Source organism: Clarias gariepinus, chromosome 9, assembly GCF_024256425.1.
Source record: "Clarias gariepinus isolate MV-2021 ecotype Netherlands chromosome 9, CGAR_prim_01v2, whole genome shotgun sequence".
Taxonomy (NCBI): domain Eukaryota; kingdom Metazoa; phylum Chordata; class Actinopteri; order Siluriformes; family Clariidae; genus Clarias; species Clarias gariepinus.
The window spans coordinates 23,237,616-23,262,221 of NC_071108.1; the positions used below are offsets into that span (position 1 = coordinate 23,237,616).

At 37.1% G+C, this 24,606-nt stretch overlaps 1 protein-coding gene across 4 annotated transcripts in view; it reads left to right on the plus strand.

Annotated features, from left to right (window-relative positions):
• The window catches only part of pbx3b (pre-B-cell leukemia homeobox 3b), a 154,913-nt gene that overhangs the window by 114,008 nt on the left and 16,299 nt on the right, over positions 1-24,606 (plus strand). For 2 of the 4 annotated variants that reach the window (XM_053504260.1, XM_053504261.1), the window contains exons 8-11: positions 17,348-17,513; positions 17,896-17,973; positions 18,502-18,614; positions 21,442-21,531. In XM_053504260.1, the coding sequence (XP_053360235.1) occupies positions 17,348-17,513; positions 17,896-17,973; positions 18,502-18,614; positions 21,442-21,531 (447 nt within the window). The remainder of the gene's footprint in view (positions 1-17,347; positions 17,514-17,895; positions 17,974-18,501; positions 18,615-21,441; positions 21,532-24,606) is intronic. The other 2 variants (XM_053504262.1, XM_053504263.1) reach the window with 1 other exon arrangement.

Consider the following 24,606-nt stretch of genomic DNA (forward strand, 5'->3'; position numbering starts at 1 on the left):
TATCCGGATTAAGCAGAAGGAAGTTAATTAGCATCCAATTTCTTATGTCCTGCACACATTGCTTAATTTTAGTAAACTGTTTTTTCTCATCAGGTTTTGCTGAGACATATAACTGTGTATCGTCAGCATAACAATGAAAACTAATTCCATGCTTACGGATTATGTTGCCCAGAGGAAGCATGTAAAGGGAAAAAAGCAGTGGACCTAAAACTGAACCCTGCGGAATGCCAAACTCCACTAGAGAACATGCAGAATAATCATCATTTAAGTCTACATACTGATAACGATTGGTCAGATAGGATCTGAGCCAGGGGAGGGCTGTACCCTTAATTCCTACTACATTTTCTAATCTGTGAAGAAGAATAGCGTGATCAATGGTGTCAAAAGCTGCACTGAGGTCGAGTAATACAAGCATAGTTACACAACCCTGATCAGAGGCCAAAAGGATGTCATTAACTACTTTAACGAGTGCTGTCTCTGTACTGTGATGAGGCCTAAATCCTGACTGATACAGTTCATGTATGCTATTTCTATGTAGATATGAGCATAGCTGCTCCGCTACTGTCTTTTCCAGAATCTTAGAGATAAAGGGGAGGTTTGATATTGGCCTGTAACTGGACAGCTGACAGGGGTCAAGGTCAGGTTTCTTAATAATTGGTTTGATAACTGCTAATTTAAAAGATTTTGGAACATAACCAATGCTGAGTGAAGAATTAATTATTCTCAACAGGGGTTCTGTTATTGCTGGTACTATCTGTTTAAGAAAATGTGTCGGTACAGGATCTAATATACAGGTTGATGAATTTGCAGAAGAGATGAGTGAAATTAGTTCATTCTCTTCAAGGGGAGTAAAGTATTCTAGGTTCTGATCTGACATGGCTAGATTAACATCTGCATCAATTACATTGTTCGGTTTCAAAACCTCAATTTTATGCCTAATATTTACAATTTTATTATTAAAAGCTGTTGTTGTGGAGATTTCTGCAGTGGTCTTATTTTTGGTTAATTTGGCTACAGCATTAAATAAAAATCTAGGATTATTATTATATTTTTGTTATTTTCTATAAGAGTGGAGAAATACGTTGATCTAGCTACACTAAGAGCTTTTCTATAGTTAAGGAAGCTCTCCTTCCATGCTATTTGAAATACTAACAATTTAGTTTGACGCCATTTACGTTCTAATTTCCGAGTGGTCTGTTTTAAAGAGTGTGTATGATCGTTATACCAGGGAGCGAGTTTCTTATCTCTAATAATTTTTCTTTTACCTGGAGCTACATTATCTAAGGTATAGCGAAATGTTGACTCCAAATATTCAGTCGCCTGATCGAGGTTTGTGGGGTCAGACGGTGATCTAATCGAAGTGGGGAACTCTGGGAGATTACTGATAAAACTCTGTTTGGTAGTTGATGTGAATGTACGTTTCATACGGTAGCGCGGCGCTGTGCGTACATTATTACTGTGACACACTTGATTTGAGACAAGATAGTGATCTGAGATAACTTCAGATAGTGGAATTGTAAATAAATTTCCTATACTTAATCCGAATAATATTATAAAATCTAAAGTGTGACCTGCTTTATAAGTGGGTCCTACTACACACTGATTTACTCCTACCGAGTCCAGTATGGACATAAATGCTGTTCTCAGAGGGTCTTCTGAATTTTCAAAATGAATATTAAAATTTCCAGCAATTAACACTTTGTCCACAGAAACGACTAGGTTTGAGAGGAAATCTACAAATTCACTAAGAAATTCAGAGTACGGCCCTGGAGGTCTGTAAATGACAATTAGCGGAATCGACTGAGCTGACTTAATATAGTTAAATACACTTATGTTACTATAAAGAATTTCAAATTTCTTTATAGAATTTCTATTGTGTTTTTGCACAATAGTCAAATTATCATTGTGAATTACTGCGACGCCTCCTCCTCTACCAGTTAACCGAGGCTGGTGTATGTAGCTGTATCCAGGAGGACTAGCTTCATTTAGATCTACATACTCGTCCTGTTTAATCCAGGTTTCTGTTAAACAGAGTATATTAAACTTCTGATCCCTAATAATTTCATTAACTATAACTGCTTTAGATGCGAAAGATCTAATATTTAACAGTCCTAGCTTCAGATCAGAGGTGCCGGCTGCGCATTCAGTATGATCTGAGTTTGTGGTCTTTATGTTAATTAAATTACTAAAACAGACTTTCTGAGTCTTTCTAAATTTGTTTTTAGCTCGGGGAACAGACACAGTCTCAATATGATGAACCCTGAGTAACGACTCAACGCAGCTAGCAGACGGTTGGTTTTAGCCTGTCTGTCTGCTCCCTGGCCTGGGCTCTGGATTCTCACCGATTAACTAGGCCTCTTCTTTTTTTATTTTGTGTTTGTATGCGTGTGTACAGCGAGCATGTACTGTTTATTATAACAGGTGTCTGTGCGCATGTAAAGCTAAAGCAAGTGTCATTAAAGAAATTAAAAGTCCATTTTCTCTCTCTTTCTCTCGCTCAGGCCGAACTTTGTGTGTGCGTGCGCATGATTGGACAGCGTGCTCCTTCCCCCCTCCTGTCTTGCCTTGACACACACCCCTCTATGGAAGCAAATCAGTCTCATAAATAATTCACACAAAAGACACGATGCACGCATGCATGTCCCAATTCAATTACGTAAAACCTAATTCACGTGCAAAAAAAAAAAAAAAAAGCATTAATCTCCTTTGAACAGTTAATGGTGAGATGTATCTGCTACTTATGCTCTGTAAAGTATCTATCTTAGGTGCTGTTAATTGGTCATTTTTCAGGCTGATAACTCTAAATGAACTTCTCATCTGCGGCAGAGGTAGGTTTTGGTCTCGCCCTCCTGGGATGGCCTTCAGGAGAGCCAGTTTCTTTATGGTGCTTGATGGATTTTGCAAATGCACTTGACAATACTGTTCTTGCAAGAACTGTTACAGAAAGGCTGACCTGTGTGTCCTAAAATATCAAATAACTGTTTTGTTACGTAATTACCTAATTCCATATGTGTTATTTTATAGTTTTGAAATCCCTAGTATTGTTGTAAAATGTAGAAAATAAATCACTAAACAAAAACAAAGCAAGTGACCTCAAACTTTTAAACGGTAGTGTGTGTGTGTGTGTATATATATATATATAATATTTTTTATTTTATTTGCAAATAAATTGGGTTTCACGCATGCGAACACACACACACACACTCTAATGGAAACACTGCTCTTTCGCAATTTAAAGATAAAGTGCATGTTAATTTTTTATTTTTTTTTATTTTACAGCAGTAATTTCGTTAGTGTGCGCTCACACAAGTGTCATTGAAGATGTTCTATGTTAATTTTCCCGAAAAGGCAGTGTTTCCGTTAGTGTGTGTGAAACTCAAATAAGAGAGAAGGAAGTGTTACTGTGACGAAAAGATGGAGAGGGGAGGGTCCCATTCCTCCTCTCCTTTTATTTTAGCTTCACATACTGTAAGGGACCACCACTAGAGGTCGCTGTTTGTCCTTTGTAGTTTTAGCCTTTGAGTGTCCCCTAGCTTAGCCTTTAAGTGTCCCCTAGCCTACCCACTGGGTATCCCTTGTCTCTGTGTTGCTGTGTCCCGAGTCCTTAGTGTGTTATTAGCTATTAGGTAAGTGTAGCTTAGTGTATGTTAGGCTAATGACATGCTTAGCTGGATGTATGTGTAGCTGACTGCCATGGTTAAGTGCTCTTAACCATATTTAGTTAATTGCCATGTCTTTAGCCCTAGTCGTGTCTCTCGTCTTATTGGGTATCTAGTCTAGTCATGGTTCTAGGCGTTTGCTAGGCGCCCTTCAGCCTGTGTCTCGCCGCAGGGCATTTGCTAGGCGCCCTTCACCCCGTGTCTCGCTGCAGGGCGTTTGCTAGGCGCCCTTCAGCCCGTGTCTCGCAGCAGGGCGTTTGCTAGGCGCCCTTCAGCCCGTGTCTCGCCGCAGGGCGTTTGCTAGGCGCCCTTCAGCCCGTGTCTCGCCGCAGGGCGTTTGCTAGGCGCCCTTTAGCCCGTGTCTCGCCGCAGGGCGTTTGCTAGGCGCCCTTCAGCCTGTGTCTCGCCGCAGGGCGTTTGCTAGGCGCCCTTCAGCCCATATCTCGCCGCAGAGCTTAAACGTTGTGTAACCGGTATTAAAGCCTGTTGTGAGAGCCCATGTTTAACCCCATGTTATTAAGTATTGTTTGAGTTTGTTTGTTCCTTTTTTTTTTTTTTTTGTCTTTATTATTTATACTTCTGTGACTACCATTATTAAAAGAATTTTTTGGTCACACAACACCTCTGCCTTTATGCCTGCTCTATCCGCCCACGGCGATCAACATCCGCCATTACACCCCGATCGTGACACATACACACACACAGCGCCCGCATGCACACACTAATGGAAACAATTTTCAGTCTGGATTTATTTTTACTTTTTCAAAGGTAAAGTGCTGATTAGTTTTTTTTAATTTTTTGGGGCAGTAGAATGAATAATTTGTATGGGGGAATTTGCTGTAATTTACACTTCTGGAACAAATTAGGCTTGCAATCCAAGGTTTCACTGTATATGTAATGTACATATGATATTAATCATTAACTAACCACAAGCAAGCTGGGGACTGGATCATGGCCACCCGAGGCTCAACCATGTGGACCTATGGCTAGCCCATCCAGTCAGATTTCACAGAAAAGCCAGTGGACTACACATTGCAAAAGGAAATCATTGCTGGGCAATATAGAGAGGCTCCAGCACACCCAGGGCACATTCGACTGTGCACAGACCCCAACAGACACAAGGCCAAGGCTGCCAACCCGACCTCCAAACTCCCCGGGCCCCAATCCAATCAAGTACCTATTGGATTCACCATACAGACAAGTCTGATCCACAGAGGCCAAATCCCACAGCAACCAATGCATCCTTTATTAAAGTCCTACTGCCAGGGCCAGACATGACAGCACACCACAAGAGGGCTTCCACACTCACACACCTGGTCATACATTGGGAATCCTAAAGCTAAAAAAAAAGATGTGGGCAATTCTAGTATCCCCAATGATACAATAACTTGCAAAATGCTGTTTGTGTTTGAAACTCCACGGTAAAACTCATGGTTTTAAAACCCTTTCTAGATTGATGTGTAGCAGCACTTGCTTCTCTAAGATAAATGCTCATTGCAATGTTGTGTGCAAAAATTGTGTGCATAATCTTCAGCAATCAAACACTCATAGATTGAGCCAAAGACACCAGAGTACTGCAGATGTCTTTTTAATTCTACTGCCATCCAGATCCAGCTGATTTTAAAGAATTGTGGGGACTGTGGAGCACTGGGTGTTTTTGTGTCACACTCATGGCATTCTCTTAATAAATTCATGATGCTGAAATGCTTTTCAATTTATTTATTAACCCATGTTAGGGCAGGAAACACAAAGAGAAAGCACAGTCCATGGAGGAATAAAGGTCAGTCAATCCAAAAAAAAATCCAAAGAACTTGTTGAACAAGCGTAATGGAGGAGAAGGTGTGGTGATGTGGGGGTGTTTTGCTGGTGACACTGTAGGTGTCAGTAGGCCACCACAGCATCTTTTAAAGACATGCCTCCCAGTGACTCTCAAAAGTACAGACAAATGCCTATTACTGCCACGCTCACCGCCACCACCAAATGGCAGTGGTGAAAATAAATTAGTTGCATTTCAAAGTCTTGTGTTCTTTTATTTAGAGCTACAAAGATAACCAATTCCTTAAAAAAGGTTGATTTCCAAACCCTGATCATGGTGGTGTCTGTGACAATGGATTGTACAGCTGCAATTGCTGCATTTTTTTTGTTGTAAGTAGACCTTAAGTCAGAAAAAAGTCATAATATGTTGTATCAAAGAAATACTACAGTGATGGTAATTATTACATCAGTGTACTTTATACTGTACAACAAACATGAAAAACCAGAACCAGAGCTTTTGAAATTTACTGTACAATAGTTAGCTAAAAAAAATAATTTGTTTAGATAGACGATCAAGTTCACTAGCTAAATTTTTTTTGAACAAAGAATGAACTGTTATATAGCCTATCTCTGTTTGTATCTGTTTATTGTTATTATTTAAAAAAAAATGTTACATTTTAAGACATCAAACTTTAAATATAGAAATAACTGGAAAATAGCCTTTTAGAATAGAAAATTTAAATAAATCAAAAAATTAATTGTCTTACATTTGTGTAAATGTTGCACAGGTTTTTGTTTTACTAAATAATATGCAGCATAATCAAGGCCTCTTCATTCGCTATCCACCTGTTGTTGTTTTTGTTTTAGTGTTACTGTGTGTCCTTTACAATCCCAGACAATATTCAAATGCAAATAATGCACCCTTTCCCACTATCCCCACTCCTATTAATGTCTCATCTGTTTACAACTATACATTCAGATTCCTTAAGAAAACCAGGGTCCAATAAGGCCAGGGAGGAAAATGCAACTTCTGGGACAAGGATTTATTTTAACCCTCCGGCATCTGAGGCCTTCTTAAAATCATAATGTACCTGATGTAAATACAGTTAAACCTTGCACTGTAAGCATAATTCGTTCGGGAAGTGTGTGTGTTTATCAACACTCGTATATCAAAGTTCCCCCATAAGAAATTATGTACTCAAAGAGTACAGCAATTAGCATTTAGTTATGTCTGAACAAAGTCATTTGCATCAATAATTAATAGCTTATGATACATACATTTAACAATTTATTTATACAGACGTACCTGTTTACATGGAAATTTACAGGATTTACCCTGATAAAGAGCCATATAAGTACGGTGGCAGCTAGCACACGTAAAAATAGATTCTGAATTACCTTTTTATAGTCTCAAAAAAATATTCTTTTAAATTTGGGATATTTTTGCTTACTTAAAATACCTGTAATTAAAAAAAAAATTATTTAAATTGGGTTTGGGCTCTGGGATGTTGAGTCGGCATTGTGATCCCCCTCCTTAATTTTCTACGTAGTCCAATAAGCGCTCAACCGTATGCATAAAGTTTTCCAGAGTGCACCGGCAGAAGTAGACTAATGATTATAAATGCGTCTGGGAAAAAACAGCAAGGAGACTTACTCTGACCATTTTAATAATTTATTGATAAATTTGTGTTTTTTTTTTTTCTTTTGTTTGTGAAGGTAATCTTGTCATCTCTGCAGCAGTGGGTGGATGCTCCTATACTCACGGTCCATACGAATTACATAATATGAAATTTGTTTTTCATTAGTTTATATAAAAGCAGACATTTTGCTTTTTATAATTATATATTGTTCACATCTGTGAGGCAAGTATACACAGAGTATTGGTAAATTTTTTGACGTGCTCAAGTTTACAGAAACTAATACAGAATAGCACACCCTATTTGCTTGATTATTTTACTAAATCGTAATGTTTGATATCATTGTGAGTGCCCCTAAATAAAAGTAGACTCTTACAAAGTTTATGTGGCTTATATAACCTTATATACCTTATATATTAAAACCTATATTCAGTTTTGCTAATTAATCTGACAATAAATGTGGCACACCCACTTTTTCTGATGAACACCCAGAGTCTGTTTTCTGACTACACTACTATTGTACATAATAAAATCTAAAGGCTAACTGTGGTAAGGTTTACTTAATAAAAATTTGTTGATTAAAATTAAATGCAAATAACAAATGTCTACATTTAATTTAAATTTTAAATTTGTAATGAAATTTTAGTACTATGATTATGAACTTGTTTAATTACAATTAATTACAATTACAATGTTTCACTTAAATTTATCTTTTACTACATGTAACTTTTAAGGAGCTGTGCCTCATTAATCTTTAAGGGAATGAACTAAGTCTATAGTCTATAGTTATAGCACCACTTAGCGGGTAAAGCAAGCAAACGCCCACCCCTAATTTTGTTGTTGCGGGAGACATAGTGGTGAAAGTACTATTCTGGTTGAGTTCCATCTGTACATAACAACACTGTATATATTGCTTATAGACACTATTTGCAGGAAGTACACAGGATTCAAGAACTAGACAGATTAAATAAAGACTGCAAATCCATCTAGTCACATTTTTTTTTTTTTTTACTGGTTTTACAATACACATTATACTACACAAAATGTTTAAGTAGTGTAAATATCAAATTTATAAAAATTCTATCAAAATACACCCACGTCCCAGGTGTTCAACATTTATTAATTACACTAACTGTCATTAATCTTATGGGTAAAAGTAGGTCTATACTGTCTGCCTCTCTAAGGAGAGAGCAATTGCCTGTCAAAAAAAACACACATTGAAGACCAGTTACAGAAGCAGGGTCAGCAAGAAACACATCTGATTCCATTTTATTAACAACACTTTTTAATAATTACTCATAAGACATTCTAAATTATCAGTGTTCTTTTATTTACAGCTACAAAGGTAACCAAACACAAGGCTGGTTTCTAAATTCTTCTCTAAACCGTGATCAAGGTGGTGTCTGTGACAATAGATTGTACACCCTACATCATGCACTAGCTTTCCATTAAATGCGCTTGTGACTTAACCGCAGAACGCAGAAGTAAATGTACCGGATTATTTTAATGTCCTTTTTTGCAGTTTCTGTTGTACTATCCTGTGGTCATAGAAATTGTTACTGTGTTTAAAAATTCAAATTATCAGCCTACATTAAGAAATGAAAACAACTAAGGAGATTACTGAACTGGAATTTGGTTAAGAAATTTACATGCAAGGTAGTAAAAGCTTGACGGACAGTGGAGTACCATAAGTTTCAGTAAAGAAAATTAGTTTTTATATTAAAAATAATCATGAACTACTGTAATTGGAGATCATTTAAAAGTTTGGTACATTTTCATTGTAAAAAAATAAACAGTGGAAATAATAATCATGTTTAATAGTAAAAGTAAGAGCATTTCTACGAACAATACAGTAAGAACTCCCAGAATGTGGCCTGTTGTAAATGCTTCTAAATATTACCAGAGAGTTAGATAATAAAGGAGTCAGGGATCAACAAGTTTTATTTCATGCATCAGTCAGTCAGCCAGGCCGGTTTAGTCTAGGTTTATTTTTTTTTTTGCGAGGTTTTTAAATTTTCTCTAACACATAAAAACATAACCACTAAAACAAAGGAATAAATCCTCAATTAACTTAATTCAGACTCATATAACTGATATCAAACAAAAAATATACAAACCGGATTCCAAAAAAGTTGGGACACTATACAAATCGTGGATAAAAACTGAATGCAATGATGTGGAGGTGCTTACTTCTAATATTTTATTCAGAATAGAACATAAATCACGGAACAAAAGTTTAAACTGAGAAAATGTATCATTTTAAGGGAAAAATATGTTGTTTCAAAATTTCATGGTGTCAACAAATCCCAAAAAAGTTGGGACGAGGCCATTTTCACCACTGTGTGGCATCTCCCCTTCTTCTTACAACACTCAACAGACGTCTGGGGACCGAGGAGACCAGTTTCTCAAGTTTAGAAACAGAAATGCTCTCCCATTCTTGTCTAATACAGGCCTCTAACTGTTCAATCGTCTTGGGCCTTCTTTGTCGCACCTTCCTCTTTATGATGCGCCAAATGTTCTCCATAGGTGAAAGATCTGGACTGCAGACTGCCCATTTTAGTACCCGGATTCTTCTCCTACGCAGCCATGATGTTGTGATTGATACAGAATGTGGTCTGGCATTATCTTGTTGAGAAAGGCAGGGTCTTCCCTGAAAGAGATGACATCTGGATGGGAGCATATGTTGTTCTAGAACCTGAATATATTTTTCTGCATTGATGGTGCCTTTCCAGACATGCAAGCTGCCCATGCCACACGCACTCATGCAACCCCATACCATCAGAGATGCAGGCTTCTGAACTGAGCGTTGATAACAACTTGGGTTGTCCTTGTCCTTATTGGTCTGGATGACATGGCGTCCCAGATTTCCAAAAAGAACTTCGAATTGTGACTCGTCTGACCACAGAACAGTCTTCCATTTTGCCACACTCAATTTTAAATGATCCCTGGCCCAGTGAAAACGCCTGAGCTTGTGGATCTTGCTTAGAATTGGCTTCTTCTTTGCACTGTAGAGCTTCAGCTGGCAACGGCGGATGGCACGGTGGATTGTGTTCACTGACAATGATTTCTGGAAGTATTCCTGAGCCCATTCTGTGATTTCCTTTACAGTAGCATTCCTGTTTATGGTGCAGTGTTGTTTAAGGGCCCGGAGATCACGGGCATCCAGTATGGTTTTACGCCCTTGACCCTTACGCACAGAGATTGTTCCAGATTCTCTGAATCTTCGGATGATGTTATGCACAGTTGATGATGATAACTGCAAAGTCTTTGCAATTTTTCGCTGGGTAACACCTTTCTGATATTGCTCCACTATCTTTCTGCGCAACATTGTGGGAATTGGTGATCCTCTACCCATCTTGGCTTCTGAGAGACACTGCCACTCTGAAAAGCTCTTTTTATACCCGAACCTGTTGCCAATTGACCTAATTAGTGTAAATTGGTCTTCCAGCTCCTCGTTATGCTCAAATTTACTTTTTCCAGCATCTTATTGCTACTTGTCCCAACTTTTTGGGGATTTGTTGACACTATGAAATTTTGAATCAACATATTTTTCCCTTAAAATGATACATTTTCTCTGTTTAAACTTTTGTTCAAAGAACTGTTATTTTGCTTTTAAATAGTCCATATGCTTCTTACAGAGTCAGTCCTTGGTTTTCCTGGCTGTTTGCTTTGCGTCATTGTCATGTTGGAAGACTCAGCCACTAACCATCTTTAATGCCCTGACTGAGGGAAGGAGGTTTTTGCCCAATATGTCACAATACATGGCCCCATTCATCCACTCCTTAATGCAGTGCAGTCGTCCTGTCCCCTGTGCAGAAAAACACCCCCAGAGCATGATGCTTCCAGCCCCATGCTTCACTGTAGGTATGTTATTATTGGGATGATACTTATCATTCTTCTTTCTCCAAACACAACGAATGGAGTTAAGACCAAAAAGTTCTACTTTGGTCTCATCTGACCACAGGACTTTCTCCCATGACTCCTTTGATCATCCAGATCGTCCCTGGCAAACTTCAGATGGGCCTGGACATACTTTACTGTCGGTGTGTATGCATGGAGAGTTTGGTGCGTGTGTGTTCGTGACGTTATCTTCTCCTTCAAACATACTTCCAACCAACCAACCCTGGCCTCCAAACTTAGAAGGCTACGTGTCATAGCCGATAAATGCTCTCTTGATCTGCTGGTTACGGCGGGGCGTTGACTGCTGATCAGTGTAAAATAGCCTGTACAAACCAAACTCTTCCCCAAAAATAGTGTAAATGTCTGCAACAAACACTAACCATTAAAATGTTGGATTTGAATTAAAATACCACTTATATTCGTGTTTAATTAAATTCCTAAATTATCGTGTTCACCTATGGGTTTACTTCATAAACACCGGAATAAAAGGGAGGAAACGAAGAAGTTCCTTTTTTCATTTTTTGCATTGAGTTTGATCATGCAGCACTTTTAGTATTCATAGCAAAAGCAACCCAACAGTGTAATTAAAGTACCCGCAATAACAGATTTTCGATCCAGCATGAACAGTCCAATGATGTGTTTACAGAAACCCAGTATTTTTTTTGTGTACTACTACAGTACTAATGCATGGAGGAAGTGCAGTCAAAGCCCGGGGATTCTGCTTGCTGTCGCGTTGTATTTAGCGAGTAGCACATATTTTTGTGTTTGTTTCATTTCATGTCTGTAGTTTTATCGATAAATCTGCTCATATCTGCGCACGCGTTTATCAGCCTTTTGATCAAAAAGCCGCACGCGCAACTCACTTTCACTTTTCAAAAGGCAGTGTTTATTGTTTAGTATATATTTAAAGTGCATAAACACAATAACACAATATTGTTTTAGGCTAACATATCATACATTTTTGTATTATTAGTTGTACTTCCTCCTTTTGTACACACCGCGGGTGCGTTAAAATAATAATAGAAATAATAACAATAGTAATAAATTCAGAGCATTACTACTACTACTACTAATAATAATAATACTGAATGAAGAAAGCGCAGTTAAAGAAGTATCATCATTAAAGGAGAGAAGAAAATAAAGAATAAATATATATCAGTATTTACAGTTTACAGCTCCGTCACTTACTGTCAATGGGTGCCTAAGAGATTTTCGGCACATTTTCGGCTTTAGTAGACACACAATACTTCAGACTGAAACACGACTGCCCCCTACAGGTAATAAAGGGCATATTTACAGCTTGCCGCAGCAAGTCACGTGATCCCTTTGTTCGAAACGTGCATTTTTAATGGCCAGGTCTGTAGGTTCGACGCATGGGCAGCACCACAAACACAGACCCGAGGCAAGGACTTAAGAAAAAGATGAATTTTAATCAAAAAGAAAACATGTGCAGCTTTTTCTGTATGCTCCCTGAGCAACTCCTTACTGCTCTCAGAAAAGCAGAAGTGCTCACTATCACACATTTAGACTGATTTGTGAACAATGTCTGAGAGAAATGGTAATATTGTGTATCTGGAAGGAATTTTAGATCTTTAAGTCCATCTTATGAAAAATCAGAGCAGAAACAAAGGTGTTGCGTTTATATTTTTGTTGAGTGTATATATAAAATTTTCTTTTCATTTCTGTTTTTATTTAAATATTATTTTGTTATATAATAAATAATAAATGTTTCCTTCTTGATAATTTTGTGTTTGCTTTTCAATTCAAGGCACAATTTAATACCAATATCCATCCTTGCTTTACAACAGTTATATATTATTATTATTATTCCACTAAGCTGAGGTTGCAACTGTCCTCTCCCAACTTCTCCTGATTTGAAATTGGCCCTGAAGTTGTTTCATTTGAATGTAATTTTTCAAGTGTAGCAACCCCACATCGAGCTGTTAACAATTTAAGAGCTTTGTTAGGGTATAAAACTGATTCTACGGGCAAATTTTGACACAAGGCAATGATAAAGTGATAGTGACGTGATAGTCCCGCCTGCACTCTCTCACATATACAGTTATACTGTGACCGGTGCGCGAATATTAACACCCATTTACGGCTGTTTGATACGCGCAAAAGCTGCTTGCAAACGCACCAGCTGGAACATTTGAAAAAATTTGTGAAGGCAGTGCGTGTTATCCAAAGAAGGAAATAAAGACATGTCAGTATTTACAGTTACATAAAAATAGTTGCATTGGGTTTAATTGTATAGCACTTTTAACATTCATAAGAACACTCAAAGGCCAACAAACATGATTAAAAGAAAATTGCATGCCTGTATGCGAGAGAGGGAGACAGTATATATATATATCATGATCATACATGCAACTGTACTTTATTTATTATTATTATTATTATTATTACCTTTGTTTTTTACTTTTCTTTTTCAGTAGTTTTTTCCATAGTGTCACTTTGTCATTCCATGTTTGTCTACACAGTTAAACGCGTGTATATTTTAATCCATTTACTTCTGTTGTTATTTTGTGATAACTGAGCATTACCAATATGTGTTTGTGTGTGTGTTTTGTTGGATTCTCTCTTAATCAATCGTGTTAACCTCTAAGTATTCTCTAGTGATGCAATGTTTTGTGTATGACTAAACTCAATGAGGATACTGTAATTTCCTTTGTCCTCCTAAAATATACAGAACCTGAGCCATGCAGGGTAAGATGCTTAGTTTTAGACAAAATGCCTGGGCTTGCACTGTGGGGGTGTTGCGTAAATTCGCAGCCTTACATATATCTTAATATTAAAAATTATGTGGTAAATTTGTCCTTGACTATAATGAAATTAACAGAAATTATCAAACCACAGATATTTTAGATTAAAACTTTTCTATTCTATGTAATATATCTTTCAATCATGTTTAAACATCACTATTTGCTTAAAATATCACATCGTTAAGTTTGTCATTACTTTCTACATTAGTTACAATTGGTAATTAATTTTAAGTGCCTGGATATTAAAGCTTTAGAAATGCATTGACATTGGGGAATTAGGACTGGTCAGATGCCCTGTAAACATACAGTGGAACCTTAGATTGCGAGCATAATTCATTCCGGAAGCATGCTTGTATATTAGAACACTCATATATCAAAGCAGATTTCCTCATAAAAATAATGGAATCTCAGGTGATTTGTTCCACCACCCAAATATATTCATATAAAAATAATTAATACAAAATGTAAAGTAAAAAAAAAAAAAACATGCACTTTACCTTTGAAACGAATTCCAACAGAGTAGAGTTTCCATTAGTGTGTGTGAAGGTCATCCTACTCTACTCTTGCCTTCACACACGCATACTACTGGAAACACTACTCTGTTTAGCAACTTCTTTAACAAGCAGTGGTTCTCAAACATTTTCTGTCATTTCCCACTTGTCATTCCCCACGAATTTTCAAGCCCTACTTGTCAACAAAATGATAACCAAAACGGCCAAGTGTACTATTTATTGAAATATCAATTTCTAAACCAATAAGATCAAATAACACCAAGTTCAAAACAGATAAAATACACGTGCAATTGTTATAACAGGCTTACTTCGTCACTTATCTAGAGCTTTCTTTCAAAGAAGTCGAGTGGCTTATTAACGTGACTGGGGTGTGTTGTCTCTAAGTGTCTTCCTACTTTGTTGGGTCTCATGCTGTCTGCTGCCAGCGGTTTAAGACACAAAACACACACGGGTCTCTCCTCTGCCCCACCATCCCCACCATGAATCCAAGCGCAACATAGGCTTCATCATAGGCTTTTTGTTTGTTTAGGCTAATGATGCTGAATCACCTGCTTTTTTGTGGTCCATGTAACAAATGTATCCATTGAAGTTATTATGCCCACTACATACAGTACGCTACTGACCCCATGTTATGCTCTAAAATGCCCCCCCCCCCCCCCCCCCCCCCCCCTCCGGCACGGATTGCCTAACCTACATAATCTCTTTCAAATAATATATTAGAACATAAATTCATAGGTTTATGGTTTACAAATTACAAATTAAAACAAACGAATTTAATTATAAAAGAAGCAATATAAATAATGTTTTATAGGGGAAAAATATATAAATTATATATATATTTTCATATACAACATGTATATTTTTATATTGCTTATTTTATAATAAAAATCAGTTTTCTATAATTTTTCACCACAAACAAGATTTAGTGTAATTTGTGATAAATAATTTGTTATTTGTACATTGACAAACCCCTGCAAAATAAATGTGCCATAAAATAATAATTTTTGGGGATTTGTATTAATTGTCTCGACGAGTGTCACGTGCCTAGGGTTAATTACAATAGTAATAATATATTTGATAATAATAAACCTTTGAATGTATGTCCTAATATAATTTTTGGCTAGAGATTATGTATGTGTGTTTTTTTTGGTGGGGGGGGGGGGGGGGGGCGGGGGGGGGGGGGGGGGGATGGGGCGGGGGGGGGGGGGGGGGCTTGGGGGGGCAATCCGTGGCAGGAGGGCATTTTAGCGCATAACACCTGTTTGTGTCCGCGGTAAAGTTAGTTTAATATTTGCATCTCCGAATTCAATAATTCGTAAATAAACCCGCGAATAAGATACCCACATATATTTCCTCTCTACATTGTCTTTGAGCCAAATCCGCCTTAAATTATACACATTTAAAAGCATAAACACCATTATTCTCTACGGCGCAACAAATGATTTAGGGATCATCGCAAAATGCCGCATAGCAACAAAAAGCGTAGAACGATATTGATCTTCCCTTCTGTTTAGCGCCTAAAGGATTAAAAAGCAACTTTGTTACCACACTGGAAACTAGAAATGCCAGACTAGTACTGCCTGATAAAATAGTGATTTTTAACAGAATGACAGAAACATCAGCATACACATTGGAATAAATGAAATGACATATAATACCGAATGTTTCCTTATATATTGTTTTTCTGCAATTAACATGCCGACGTTAAACCGTTATTGTTGCACTTTTTCTCTGATGTTATTTTAATTTAGTTGTATTAATGATCCATTTCTTTACATGTGATTGTTTAGTTTCGAATGTCCGATCTTTATTATCAATAAAGAAAAGCATGAATTAGAATAGGTACTTTCCTATTATTTTCCACTAATTCCCTCCCGTTCATTGCGCGAGAATCTAAAAATTGAATCTAACAAGGTAACTCTCTAATGAGACTTGCTTTTGCTTTTCCGTGCACACACACACACACACACACACGGTCACAATGTTATAATAAACAGTACATGTGCATGGATGTTAACTATACAAATGACATCGGTGCACTGGGACTGATCATGGGAGACAATTATTCATAATCCCGTAGTGCTTAAAGGGGGAAGAACCATTGGCTCAGTTGTGATCACGTGACATTTGGCAGACAAAGTGCCTGCGTACTACTCATATATCAACACACTGTTATTTTAAAATTTTGCTTGTTACACACCGGTTACACACAATCCAAGGTTCCACTGTACTAGCTTTCTGCCTGACCCAGTCAGTGCAGCAGTATGCTGGGAAAAATAGCTATAGTGACAGTCCTTTGTAATGTATAGGGCTATTAGGAAACAACCCATAATCTCTTTATCATTTCACTGTTACTGCAGTGCAAGCACTTATGCTTCTGTTCGCCATATAACCTAGATCTTATTGTGTTTAGTGTGCTCTATTCTTGTACTACTATAATAAATGCATAAAAAAAAGGTTGTATGTAAGTTGTATACATTTTCTATACAAAATAATTAGTGAAATTTTATTACTATTTAAGTATTACTATTCATTAATAGTTTATATTATACAGTATATAGATGCTGTATAATACCTAAGTGACCTAATTCATTAACTGATCAAATATTATTGTATATATATATATATATATATATATATATATATATATAGAGAGAGAGAGAGAGAGAGAGAGAGAGAGATTTTTACTCTCTTTATTTATTAATATGTTTCATTTCAGGCATAAACCTGGCAGTATATTAGTACTTCACCAAAAACCCAAAATAACAAAAGAAAATTCTATCATTGCACATCAAAACATATATATCAATTAAAACAAAAATGCACTCTTTTTTTTCTCAATGCAAACAATCTCTGGTGTGTTGGTATTGTCTAGAGACAAACAGAGAACATGTCATAGTCTGATGCATAGTAGTGCACAAGCATTGTCTAATAATGTCTTAATTATGATCCAAAAGGCAGTTACTGAAGGAGGCTGGAGACCATTAACTTGATGGACCTGAACAAAACAGCATGAAGCAATCACACTGTATGGTTTCCAAGCCTTGTCCACCTTAACATGTGATACCCTCTTTTCTCCCAACCCCTACCCCTTTTTTTTATTTACTTTTTCTCCCCAGGTATCTAACTGGTTTGGCAATAAGAGGATCCGCTACAAGAAGAACATTGGCAAGTTCCAAGAGGAGGCCAATTTGTATGCTGCCAAAACTGCTGTGAATGCAGCACATGCTGTGGCTGCTGCTGTGCAGAACAGTCAGACCAGCTCCCCAACTACACCTACTTCTGGTATGCATCACTAAACCTGGACCAATACCCTTTAATTCTTCATCACCTTTTCTTATCCCTTGCACTAGGTTGATTTTATGATGTGATTCTTTTAGAATAGAGAGTTGCATTTCTTTATATTGTCTTCCACAGCATACATGCCACACATGATAAATAAATTTAAGCATGATTCTTCGTTGTGTTTATAGTAAAAAGAGAACAAAATTCTGTGTTACCATTAAAAGATGGGCATCATTGGACTAGTAGAATGATGTAGTACAAGACTAATGCATCAAAAGTACATATTAAGCAAAAGAGTATGTTGTGGATATGGCAAGATTTTTAAAGGTTTGCAGGGAAGTGATTTAAAAGGTTTAATTTTTTTTTTTTTTTTTGCATCCAGGATTCCAGATGAAAGATGAAGAATTTCAAATGGATTCTGCTGAAAACAAAAACACTCTTTTAACCAGCATGTTTACTGGTACTGACCTTTTCCATTTTTTTATTTTTATTTTTTGGCTGTTTTTTTGTTATTGGTACAGTACATCCGCTCCTTACACAGAAATCCATTAGAATAGCAAGTGATACAAAACCTCTTGGAGGATGGGCTGCTATTTCCACATACACTGTGTGTTTTTGGTTTTCTGGTGTTATATTATTATTTGTTTTTATTTTTCATTTGTTCATTTGCATTCGGCTCTAAGGTTGTCTGGCGTATAGTGTAGCACATACTCATCTGAAGTCAGTTATTGTATTGATTTATCTTTTGCAACAATCTAGCTTTTTGATTTGTTATGTTTTTTTTGTTGTTGTTGGCTTTATGTGTGGTTGTAGCTGGTGTGTGTGTGTGTGTGTGTGTGTGTGTGTGTGTGTTTATTGTTGGCTTTATGTGTGGTTGTAGCTGGTGTGTGTGTGTGTGTGTGTGTGTGTGCGCGCACACACCTGACTAAATCTCCTCATCTTCAGTACTTTCTAAAGTCATTTAGACAATGACATCTTTCCTTTCCAGGTTCATCAGGTTCTTTTATCCTCCCAAACTCGGGGGATATGTTCATGAGCATGCAGAATCTGAATCGGGATTCTTACCAAGGGCCACAAGTCGGAGCCAATGCACAGTCACAGGTAGGCTCTATGTACAGGGACTATGTCTATGTCAGAACAGAAAAACAATTAGTTAGCTACTCTTTAACAGTGCAGCATCAAAAAACCAATTTGCATACAATTCAATTAAATTCTATTTTATTTATGTAGCGCTTTTACCAATGGTCATTTAAAAAACCTATTGAATTGTTTGCTCTCTCCCAAATCTCATTTGAGCAAAAGATAATTAATTATTAAAAGCTGATGCATGGGGTGGGCATAGATAGGCAATTTAAACTGTCTATTACTACCCTTCAGTAGTAACTGTTTTTGTTATCTTGGCCAATGGTAGTGTATGGTAGTAAAGGAGTTAGTAAGCTCTTTGGAATCCTAGACCTCCTTTTACAGTTGATTTTGCAAATGCAGTTGGCTCTGACTTTTGCTCTTGGGTTGGTATTAAGTACTGCATGTAACTTCACTTTTCTTCAAGCATCTGTATTTTTTTTCATGGCTCTGTTTTTGTTTGTCTATATTTGATTTACTTTGATATACATCTCATTGTCACCGAAGGTTATTTTTTACCTGGCAAAGTGTTTTTCTGAAAATAATATTGTTACAGATGATTAAATCATCAAATTTGTCTGTTACATATAATCATTGTTCTAGTAACATGCTTTTCATGTCCTTACTTTTGTTACATCATATACTCTTGCTGACTTTAAAACACACATCTATGTAATTAATGTTAATATTTGCAGTACATGTCTGTTTTTCTTATGAAGGTTCTGTGCTTCGAAGGCAAAGTTTTTCAAAATGAACATAAATCTACACTTTAGACAAATTTATATATTTTATTTACTAAAAATATATTTAAAGGTGTGAGTTTGAACTGGATTTCATTTGATTGGAGTAGTGAATTTGCTATTTAATTAGTCATGAGTTTTGCTTCCATTTTTCATATGATTAAGCCTGTGCAATAATCCATCCACTGTTTAGACTTAAGTGTTTAATGTGAGTTACAGTAGTACGAAGCATATACTGTCATATACTCAGATCAGTCAGGTCTATAAATGATCAATGTTTGAACAGTGACCCAATTTGTAGAATTCCCCTTTTTATACCACCCCAACGGATTTAAAATTAAACAAAAAAATTGTGATTGAGGAGTGGACTTTTAGCTTTATATTATAGCAATATTAGCTGAACATTGAACAGAAATATTGCGTATTAAAGCCAGTTATTGCACAGTCCTTGCATTTTTTGCAGGCTAATCATACAAATAATCATAGATTGTAGATTTAGAGAAGGCGTACGACAGGGTGCCAAGAGGTGTTGTATGAGGAAGTCTGGAGTGGCAGAGAAGTATCCTAGAGTGGTGCAAAACATGTATGAGACCTGTAAGACAGTGGTGAGATGTGCTGTAGGTGTGACAGAAGAGTTCAAGGTGGAGGTGGGTCTGATCCCCTTTTTGTTTGCTCTGGTGATGGACAGGATGACAGATGAGGTTAGGCAGGAGTCTCCATGGACTATGATGTTTGCAGATGACATTGTGCTTTGTAGCGAAAGCAGGGAACAGGTGGAGGAAAATTTGGAGAGGTGGAGGTATGCTCTGGAAAGCAGAGGAATGAAGGTTAGCCGCAGTAAGACGGAATACATGAGTGTTAATGAGAGAAACCCAAGAGGAACGGTAAGGATACAGGGATCAGAGGTAAAGAAAATGCAGGACATTAAGTACTTAGGGTCAACAGTCCAGAGCAACGAAGAGTGTGGAAAGGAGGTTAAGAGGCGGGTACAGGAAGGTTGAAATGGGTGGAGAAAAGTTTCAGGTGTGTTGTGTGATAAGAGTATCAGCGAGAATGAAAGGAAAGGTGTACAGGACAGTGGTGAGACCAGCGATGCTCTACGGCTTAGAGACAGTGGCACTGAAGAAAAGACAGGAGGCAGAGTTGGAGGTAGCAGAGCTTAAGATGTTGAGGTTCTCTTTGGGAGTGACAAGGATGGATAGGATTAAGAATGAGTTCATCAGAGGGACAACCCATGTTAGATGTTTTGGAGATAAAGTCAAAGAGGTGGTTTGGACATATTCAGAGGAGAGATGGTAAATATATCGGTAGAAGGATGCTGAGGTTTGGACTGCCAGGCAGGAGGTCTAGAGGAAGACCAAATAGGAGATTTATGAATGCAGTGAGAGAGGACATGAAGTTAGTTGGTGTGAGAGAAGAGGATGCAGAGGATAGGGTTAGATGGAGGCAGATAATTCGCTGTGGCGACCAAGAGACAAAGAAGAATTGTACAAATAATCATAAATCGGAAGACTGCTTTTAAATTTTTATGTAAAACCTTTGTAATCAATGACCCACTAAAGTGTGAAACTCATAGATATCACAAAGAGCTGTTTCTTCCCTTGAGAAATCTCAGACTTTGCCAGGTCTTTACTGTAGCTGCCTTAAGTTGCTACATGTTTATCGGTCTTTCTGTCTTCAGTTTATCTTCAGTAAATGAAAAGCCTGCTCAATTGGGTTGAGGTTTGTTGACCGACTCTGTCCTTTAATAACATTCAATTTCTTGTAGTATTTTTTTATCTTTTTAATCACTAAAAAACAGACCACTACTGCACATAAAATTGCTTTCTAGCTAGTTGTCCAGGACTTGAAATAAATGACTGTGATTTCTAAATGGTTAGTGTAATATTTTTGCAATGCTAAAAGTCTGTGCTTTAATAATATGTAATCACTTATTTTTTAATTCCGCTGTGGTGAAATACAAATGGATCTGTCTAAATACAAATGGATCTGATTGTAAGATTCTTATATTTCCTGTATTCCCCACACAGAAACTTTATAGGCTTGACTTGTTTTGTCCTCTGCAGGTGGATACTCTGCACCATGTTATCAGTCAGACAGCAGGATACAATGATGATCTGGGTGAAAACTCCATTTACAGTCCACATGGCATGGATGTAAGTGAATTCTGACACATAAATAATCTTGAATGTGTCTTAGCAAGTCCCCTCTAAAAGTCCAATCTTTTGTTTTGTTATACATTAAAGACATTTGGGTTTAAGATCAAAAGAAGAAATCAGAAGTCCTTTTGACACTTCAAAAGTTACGCTTTCATTTGTTTGATGTGTTAAATAAGTATGAATGTGTCATTTTTGTTTGAATTCATGCATTTGTGATAAAAAAAACACTTTAAAACACTTTAGAACATTGTCTGGTATTTGATAAATTAACTACACTGCCTCATGTTAAAACTTCAGTTGGCCAAACTGTCTTATCAGTGCTTTATCAGTCTCTCCACTCACTACTGAGCAGGTATAAACGTATTACATCTGTTCATTTTTCTAGTTGCACTGTCATGGACTTTACCATTTAACATGCTAGAACAGTGAACTCCATATATGGTTTTATAACCCTTCACAGATTGATGTGCAGCAACAGTTGCTTATCTAAGACCATTGCTAATGTATTGTTTGTGTCATTGTGTTAACACACACCTGAATGGTCTAGAGAAGCAAACTGCCAAAATCTCCTCTGCATACAGTATGCACATGCTGATGATCAGTTATTTAAGGGCTAATGATTAGCTGCAACTGCTGCACTGCCCGTCAAGACATGGACTCCAATAGACCTCTCAAGGTGTGTCACCATGTAACGATCCGCTTTGTTAAAAAAACCTAGTTACACTAAAATGGGGTCTTTAATCTAACTTCCGGTGTGGTCTTTACTCTCTCTCTCTTGTACATACACAGCACTGTCTCCTCATAGTCTCTCCACCCTGAGTTGTTTCCCAGGTTCTCTTTTATGCCAGATCACATGACCAGACGCGTCATCTGGATTTGCTCGCGCTTCCCTATGCTCGCGAGAGTTTAACTCCGGAACCAAAGCACCGATATAGGGACACAATAAACTTAGTGGACATAAATCGGGACACAGCAGTTTTTTTTTTCTTTTTTGTTAAACTCCTTACAATCGTCTATATAAATCCTTTATGTGTATTATTAATTTAGGAATTAAAATACTAGTAGCTCAGCGTATGGTACAAAATGTTTACAAAGCTTCCAAGTCTTACTTTCAACAAGTACGACTGCTCCTAGGAAAGCATGTGACCTCACCATTTTAAAAACTGAGAGCCACACAGTAGGCTACACTTTATACAGGGTGGGTGAAAATAAACTAGGCAATATTTAATGGCTACAGAATCACTGGAGTCATGATAAAAACAGTCTTTCCCCATTTTGCTCTTAACACTAGAAGCACCGAGCACTGGTGATTTTGACCGCAATGGGGGAAAAAAATACTTCACACTTGATCAAATTCCAGGACCCTCCTTTCATGACTTTTCCTAGATCTGTGAGCTTAATCACCCTGCATGCTTACATTTTCAAAATCGCACCAATAAAAGGCAGTATAAAGCTATTTTGCTCTTATTTATGTAAAATTCCTGACAGCTGCGTGCCGGTCATGCCGTTTCCTGCCTTTTACTGCGATTCTCATTTCTCTCAGCAGATTGTGCAAGGGATCGTGCATACTATGCGTCATTCAGTGCGTATATGTTACTATCTCAGGTATCATTTTATATATGCAGTTTATATATATATATATATATATATATATATATATATATATATATATATTTATATATATGCTTCCGTGTTATATCGACAATTCGCCATTCATTCCCACGTTGATAATCAGCGATATTTTATAAGGAGATTTAGGGGATTTAGCTCTACTTATTTTTATATAATTTTTAGAAAATTCATTACTTCGTTCATTCTATTTGAAGCTTCTGAACGTTTCAAATGAAGCAAGAGCAGCGATTTAGTTCTCGCTTTAGAACTCACTTCCGTAAAATTATCGCTTAAACTATATTACATTTGAATAAATCACATCTACCACAGCAGATAATAAACTATGCTTTGTCATATCCGAAAGTAAACACCATGATTATGCTTCATTTCGTTCAGTGTTGCTAGGCCACGCGCCTAATTGGCGGGAACGTGGTTCACTTGGCTGCAGTGTATTATAAACCTGCAAAATGTTTCACTGCTTATGCTCACATAAGAATCATGTACTGTAATAAAAGCGAGAAAAATGTGTGGCCACTCAATGAGAACTAAACCAAAGATTTTGATAACTACACTGAGTGTAACATCTACATAGTGACACTAAACAGCTGAACAACTTCACTTTTCCGTTTACCTCTGAGAAAAAAAACTGTATTTCGTTTTTTTTGGTTTACATTTAGAATTTTTATAACAGCACAAGAAGTATGCACGCACACACACACACACCTTCCCTGAGCCCTCGATAAACATCCAATCACCGTCTGTATGCAAATGAGTCAAGACGTAGCCTAACGTAGCCTAACGTAGTGTCGTGTTGGATTTCAGCGGTCACGGAGTGGAAAGACTTTGCAGCGTTTTTTCAGTTACAACAAGCACAGACAAATAATGAAGAATAAAAAAATTAAGACAAATTACCGTTGTCTGACAGACCACTACGTAAAGCCGATTAGGCGCGTGGTCCGTTGCCTAGCAACACTGAACGGAACAAGGCACAATTGTGGTGTTTGCTTCGGTTATGACATAGCATAGTTTAATATCTGCTGTGGTAGATCTGATTTCTGACCAATTCAATATAGTTTTAGTGATAATTTCACTAAAGCGAGTTCAGAACTAAATCGCTGCTTCTGCTTCATCTGGGACGTTTAGAAGCTTTAAATAGAATGAACGAACTAATGAATTTTCTTAAAATGATATAAAATAACGTAGAACTTTCCTTTTTCTTATAGTATGAAGCCCCTAGATGGACAAAGGAGGAGAAAAAATGGCAGAAAAAAGTCATGCCAAAAACTTTTAGGTATAATGCAAAACAGGATGGAAAACGGAGTAGGAAGCTTCATAAAGATGAACTACTCTTTAAACTTTAAGCCCTATTCCTTAGACTAATTTTGAGATGCTTAGTTAATACAGGCCCAAGTTTAAACGTCAAATTCTATGTGGTGTACCTTAAACCATTTTTGCACTCTG